This window comes from Bombina bombina, chromosome 3, assembly GCF_027579735.1.
Source record: "Bombina bombina isolate aBomBom1 chromosome 3, aBomBom1.pri, whole genome shotgun sequence".
NCBI lineage: Eukaryota > Metazoa > Chordata > Amphibia > Anura > Bombinatoridae > Bombina > Bombina bombina.
Genome location: NC_069501.1, coordinates 630,106,133 through 630,113,207, shown reverse-complemented (window position 1 = coordinate 630,113,207; position 7,075 = coordinate 630,106,133). Strand labels below are relative to the sequence as shown.

Sequence of the window (7,075 nt, the reverse complement as noted above, 5' to 3'; positions counted from 1 at the left end):
CATGTTAGTACTTATCTCTTCTAACCCCCCACTGGAAGTGTAATTTTTTGGCAATACTAAAAGGGATAGTCAAGTCCAAAATAAAACTTTCATGATTCAAATATGACATGTAATTTTAAACAACTTTCCATTATACTTTTATCACCAATTTTGCTTTGTTATCTTGGTATTCTAAGTTGAAAGCTAAACCTAGGAGGTTCATATGCTAATTTCTTAGACCTTGAAGGCCGCCATTAACCTGAATGCATTTTGACAGTTTTTCACCACTAAATGGCGTTAGTTTATGTGTTTCTTATAGATAACATTGAACTCATGCACGTGAAGTTACCTAGGAGTCAGCACTGATTGGCTAAAATGCAAGTCTGTCAAAAGAACTGAAATAGGGGGCAGTTTGCAGAGGCTTAGCTACAAGGTAATTACAGAGGTAAAACGTGTATTATTATTATAACTGTTGGTGATGCAAAACTGGGGGATGGGTAATAAAGGGATTATCTATCTTTTTAAACAACAACAATTCTGATGTTGACTGTCCCTTTGAGTGTTGAAACTTTCAATATAGGTAGCAGATAAAACAGACAAAATCAGTTATTTCAAATGACAAAAGCAAACTAAAGAAGCTATTTGTAATCAATTCAATACACTCCAACAGGCAAAATAGATAATTGGGAACACATTAAAGAGGAGACAAGTTGACAGTACACTGTCTTCTACAGTAGGTAGTATATTGGTGCGTTGGGTAGGGCAACAAATTCTGGGTCAGTTTTGGAAGTTGACGCATGTATACCGGCAACATATTTAACCATACATAATGTCACATTCTTCACACACACACACAAGTTTTTTGAGATTACATGCAATAGGGCTTGCATGCTCACGGGGACTAGTGTGTGTGGCTGGTAGTTTAAATAATATATTCCCATTGGCTGGGGGCGTGGGACCAATCTCCAGACTAGCTTTGCCCTTTTGAAACGTCTTCCCTACATAGTCTGTTAGACTGCGACGGAAACGTCCGAGGCGAGTAATGTGTACTTTTTTTATTATATGGACATTTTTTGTTTGAATATTTACTTAGTGGGTGAAGACTTAAATACTGTGTGTACACTGTCCCTTAATTCCTCAGTGCTAAAACTGGTGCTTTGGTGTCCCTAATAATCAGTTGTGCCCAAAAAGGAAGATTGGAATCTACCAGTAGATCTCTAAAGTGGCCACCAGCAGATTACAAGACTTATGTGGTTTTGCATTTCTCAGCCAGTAGTGGTAGTAGGGGTTCAAAAGAAGTAAATAGGGGAAAACACACTTTTACACAAATATATTCCACACAAACACAGTGGCCTCAATTTAAAAAGCATGTTTCAGCACAAGAACAAAAGTCCCTTTCCTAAATGAAGATCAATTTTGGTGCAAGTTCAAATGCATAAGTAGTATATATTTTTTAGCCTGAGGAAACAGCTCTTAGTCAGCTGAGAAACGCGTCCCTTTTTATTAAAGTTTTATACATTTTAATACACTTGCTTGCCCTTTGGTGTATTTTTTGTGAGTACATAATTGGGCTGTGCTGCTATTAGCCACCCGAGGAAGACCAGGACCTACTGGGAGTTTTCCAGTGTGCTGGGCGACTGTTAGGTCCCAGCCTGCTGTTAATGCACCTGGAGGTGCATTGGATCTTGTAAGTTTATTCTTTACTTACTTGTCTCTCTGTCTTAACAATACTGGGCTATGTGCATATACTTTGTGTCCACATAGGATATCTACTATCAATCCCCTCAGGGACATCTTCTGGGTATCCACTTCAATCCCACAGTGAGCTGGACCATTGCGAGGCTCCGGCCTGCATCAATAGCACCACAGGGTGCGCTGCTCTTGTGAGTATACATCTGGATTTGTGTTTATTGGAGTCACTTATCTTTGCATTACTAGGCCATGTCGGCGCCTCTGTTTTTTCTTTTTTCAGTTGAATAAATTCTAACACATGACTATATACACAGACAGGTTGAAAAATTATATATGCACATTGTGAGAAATTATATATTCATGTTTTTCTAAAGAAAACCAAAATCTATAGATGATTGATTTCAGTTTTTATCAAAAGTAGAGCTTCAAGTAATTCCCAGCTCATTAATAATGTACATTACACGGGTTAGAAAAAAAAAACTTATTTAATTATGAAAAATATATTAAAAAGGAGAAGAAAAAAAAAAAAAAAAAGTGTCCATTGAATGAAATGAAAAAGCATTGTGCCAGTTCATCCAATCCAGCATTCATCTTCAGCACAAGCACATTACTACATGGGTAAAAAGCATCTTTATACATATTCCCCACAATCAGAGATGATAACTTTCTGCTTCGCTTTTCCATCCTTGCCACCTACAGCCTTAGGACAAGAAAGAAGATAAAGAGGAAATTAAAGAGTATGGGAATGTTCCTGTACAACAATATGCCATTCCCATGAAACTTGCTATAATCATTTTTTTATTTGCAACTCTATAAAATAAAAAATATCTTATCCTGCCTTTCTTGACAGTTCCTCCGCCCCTCCCATTTCCTTTCTGTAGTGTAGTAGGCAATGCCCCCTGCTGTCCAACTGTTGCACGGTATTACAATTTTTCTTTTTTATAATAAACTTTGAAACTTACTCTGGGCTCACTCTCTGGCTCGAATCGGTACATGAGTGCCAATCCACCGTTTAAAAATATGACAGTGTTTTACTTTTCAGCATCAGTGTACATGTGCAAGGTGGCTTCTTGGCCTTCAGAGCACACATAAATGTAGCCACCAATCAGCAAGCGCTACCCAGGTTGCTGAACCAAAAATGGGTCAGCTCCTAAGATTACATTACTATTTTTTCAGATACCAAGAGAATGAAGAAAATGAATAGGAGTAAATTAGTAAGTTCCTTAAAATTGCATGCACTAGCTGAATAATGAAATCAAACATTTTGGTTTCATATCCATTTAGGATATTTTATAAAGGGATTTTGATGTCTGGTAAGCAAAATATATTTTCTAGCAAAATGGATCAAAAATATCAAGATATGTATGTATGTGTGTTCAATTCACTGATGAAGTATTCATGCTCACAACACATAAGGACAACTCCAGCAGTTGTTTTGGTAGATAGTAGCAGATAGCAAAAATAATGGAAAACCTATTTGAAAAACATAATTTATGCTTACCTGATAAATTCCTTTCTTCTGTTGTGTGATCAGTCCACGGGTCATCATTACTTCTGGGATATAACTCCTCCCCAACAGGAAATGCAAGAGGATTCACCCAGCAGAGCTGCATATAGCTCCTCCCCTCTACGCCACTCCCAGTCATTCGACCAAGAATCAACGAGAAAGGAGAAACCAAGGGTGAAGTGGTGACTGGAGTATAATTTAAAAGATATTTACCTGCCTTAAAAAACAGGGCGGGCCGTGGACTGATCACACAACAGAAGAAAGGAATTTATCAGGTAAGCATAAATTATGTTTTCTTCTGTTATGTGTGATCAGTCCACGGGTCATCATTACTTCTGGGATACCAATACCAAAGCAAAAGTACACGGATGACGGGAGGGATAGGCAGGCTCATTATACAGAAGGAACCACTGCCTGAAGAACCTTTCTCCCAAAAATAGCCTCCGAAGAAGCAAAAGTGTCAAATTTGTAAAATTTGGAAAAAGTATGAAGCGAAGACCAAGTTGCAGCCTTGCAAATCTGTTCAACAGAGGCCTCATTCTTAAAGGCCCAAGTGGAAGCCACAGCTCTAGTAGAATGAGCTGTAATTCTTTCAGGAGGCTGCTGTCCAGCAGTCTCATAGGCTAAACGAATTATGCTACGAAGCCAGAAGGAGAGAGAGGTAGCCGAAGCCTTATGACCTCTCCTCTGACCAGAGTACACGACAAACAGGGAAGACGTTTGTCGAAAATCCTTAGTTGCCTGCAAGTAGAACTTGAGGGCACGAACTACATCCAGATTGTGTAGAAGACGTTCCTTCTTTGAAGAAGGATTCGGGCACAGAGAAGGCACCACGATCTCTTGATTGATGTTCCTGTTAGTGACTACCTTAGGTAAGAACCCAGGTTTTGTACGCAGAACTACCTTATCTGAATGAAAAATCAAATAAGGAGAATCACAATGTAAAGCTGATAACTCAGAGACTCTCCGAGCCGAAGAAATAGCCATTAAAAATAACACTTTCCAAGATAACAACTTTATATCAATGGAATGAAGGGGTTCAAACGGAACTCCTTGTAGAACGTTAAGAACAAGGTTTAAACTCCATGGCGGAGCAACAGTTTTAAACACAGGCTTGATCCTAGCTAAAGCCTGACAAAAGGCCTGGACGTCTGGATTTTCTGACAGACGCCTGTGTAACAAGATGGACAGAGCTGAGATCTGTCCCTTTAATGAGCTAGCCGATAAACCCTTTTCTAAACCTTCTTGTAGAAAGGACAATATCCTAGGAATCCTAACCTTACTCCAGGAGTAACCTTTGGATTCGCACCAGTATAGGTATTTACGCCATATCTTATGGTAAATCCTTCTGGTAACAGGCTTCCTAGCCTGTATCAGGGTATCAATAACCGACTCAGAAAACCCACGTTTTGATAAAATCAAGCGTTCAATTTCCAAGCAGTCAGCTTCAGAGAAGTTAGATTTTGATGTTTGAATGGACCCTGTATCAGAAGGTCCTGTCTTAGAGGTAGAGACCAAGGCGGACAGGATGACATGTCCACTAGATCTGCATACCAAGTCCTGCGTGGCCATGCAGGCGCTATTAGAATCACTGATGCTCTCTCCTGTTTGATTTTGGCAATCAATCGAGGAAGCAGCGGGAAGGGTGGAAACACATAAGCCATCCCGAAGTTCCAAGGTGCTGTCAAAGCATCTATCAGAACCGCTCCCGGATCCCTGGATCTGGACCCGTAGCGAGGAAGTTTGGCGTTCTGGCGAGACGCCATGAGATCTATCTCTGGTTTGCCCCAACGTCGAAGTATTTGGGCAAAGACCTCCGGATGAAGTTCCCACTCCCCCGGATGAAAAGTCTGGCGACTCAAGAAATCCGCCTCCCAGTTCTCCACTCCCGGGATGTGGATTGCTGACAGGTGGCAAGAGTGAGACTCTGCCCAGCGAATTATCTTTGATACTTCAATCATTGCTAGGGAGCTTCTTGTCCCTCCCTGATGGTTGATGTAAGCTACAGTCGTGATGTTGTCCGACTGAAACCTGATGAACCCCCGAGTTTTTAACTGGGGCCAAGCCAGAAGGGCATTGAGAACTGCTCTCAATTCCAGAATGTTTATTGGCAGGAGACTTTCCTCCTGACTCCATTGTCCCTGAGCCTTCAGAGAATTCCAGACAGCGCCCCAACCTAGTAGGCTGGCGTCTGTTGTTACAATTGTCCAGTCCGGCCTGCTGAATGGCATCCCCCTGGACAGATGTGGCCGAGAAAGCCACCATAGAAGAGAGTTTCTGGTCTCTTGATCCAGATTCAGAGTAGGGGACAAGTCTGAGTAATCCCCATTCCACTGACTCAGCATGCACAATTGCAGCGGTCTGAGATGTAGACGTGCAAAGGGTACTATGTCCATTGCTGCTACCATTAAGCCGATCACCTCCATGCATTGAGCTACTGACGGGAGTTGAATGGAATGAAGGACACGGCATGCATTTAGAAGCTTTGTTAATCTGTCTTCTGTCAGATAAATCTTCATTTCTACAGAATCTATAAGAGTCCCCAAGAATGGAACTCTTGTGAGAGGAAAGAGAGAACTCTTCTTTTCGTTCACTTTCCATCCATGCGACCTTAGAAATGCCAGAACTAACTCTGTATGAGACTTGGCAGTTTGAAAGCTTGAGGCTTGTATCAGAATGTCGTCTAGGTACGGAGCTACCGAAATTCCTCGCGGTCTTAGTACCGCCAGAAGGGCACCCAGAACCTTTGTGAAGATTCTTGGAGCCGTAGCCAATCCGAATGGAAGAGCTACAAACTGGTAATGCCCGTCTAAGAAGGCAAACCTTAGATACCGGTAATGATCTTTGTGAATCGGTATGTGAAGGTAAGCATCCTTTAAATCCACTGTGGTCATGTACTGACCCTTTTGGATCATGGGTAAGATTGTCCGAATAGTTTCCATTTTGAACGATGGAACTCTTAGGAATTTGTTTAGGATCTTTAAATCCAAGATTGGCCTGAAAGTTCCCTCTTTTTTGGGAACCACAAACAGGTTTGAGTAAAACCCTTGTCCTTGTTCCGACCGCGGAACCGGATGGATCACTCCCATTAATAACAGATCTTGTACACAGCGTAGAAACGCTTCTTTCTTTATCTGGTTTGTTGACAACCTTGACAGATGAAATCTCCCTCTTGGGGGAGAGAATTTGAAATCTAGAAGGTATCCCTGAGATATGATCTCTAGCGCCCAGGGATCCTGAACATCTCTTGCCCAAGCCTGGGCGAAGAGAGAGAGTCTGCCCCCCACTAGATCCGGTCCCGGATCGGGGGCCCTCGGTTCATGCTGTCTTTGGGGCAGCAGCAGGTTTCCTGGCCTGCTTGCCCTTGTTCCAGGACTGGTTAGGTTTCCAGCCTTGTCTGTAACGAGCAACAGCTCCTTCCTGTTTTGGTGCAGTGGAAGTTGGTGCTGCTCCTGCTTTGAAATTCCGAAAGGGACGAAAATTAGACTGTCTAGCCTTAGCTTTGGCTTTGTCTTGAGGCAGGGCGTGGCCCTTACCTCCTGTAATGTCAGCGATAATTTCTTTCAAACCGGGCCCAAATAAAGTTTGCCCCTTGAAAGGTATATTAAGTAATTTGGACTTAGAAGTTACATCAGCTGACCAGGATTTTAGCCACAGCGTCCTACGTGCCTGAATGGCGAATCCTGAGTTCTTAGCCGTAAGTTTGGTTAAATGTACTACGGCCTCCGAAATGAATGAATTAGCTAGTTTAAGGACTCTAAGCCTGTCCGTAATGTCGTCCAGCGTAGCTGAACTAAGGTTCTCTTCCAGAGACTCAATCCAAAATGCTGCCGCAGCCGTAATCGGCGCGATGCATGCAAGGGGTTGCAATATAAAACCTTGTTGAACAAACATTTT

The 7,075-nt window shown here is 42.1% G+C and overlaps 1 protein-coding gene across 1 annotated transcript in view; it reads right to left on the bottom strand.

The window, feature by feature from the left end:
- Window positions 1-2,137: 2,137 nt before the first annotated feature.
- PPIE (peptidylprolyl isomerase E) overlaps window positions 2,138-7,075 on the bottom strand; it is a 42,530-nt gene continuing 37,592 nt past the window's right edge. Inside the window, exon 10 of the mRNA XM_053707317.1 lies at window positions 2,138-2,371. Within this exon, the coding sequence (XP_053563292.1) occupies window positions 2,303-2,371 (69 nt within the window). The 3' untranslated portion in view covers window positions 2,138-2,302. The remainder of the gene's footprint in view (window positions 2,372-7,075) is intronic.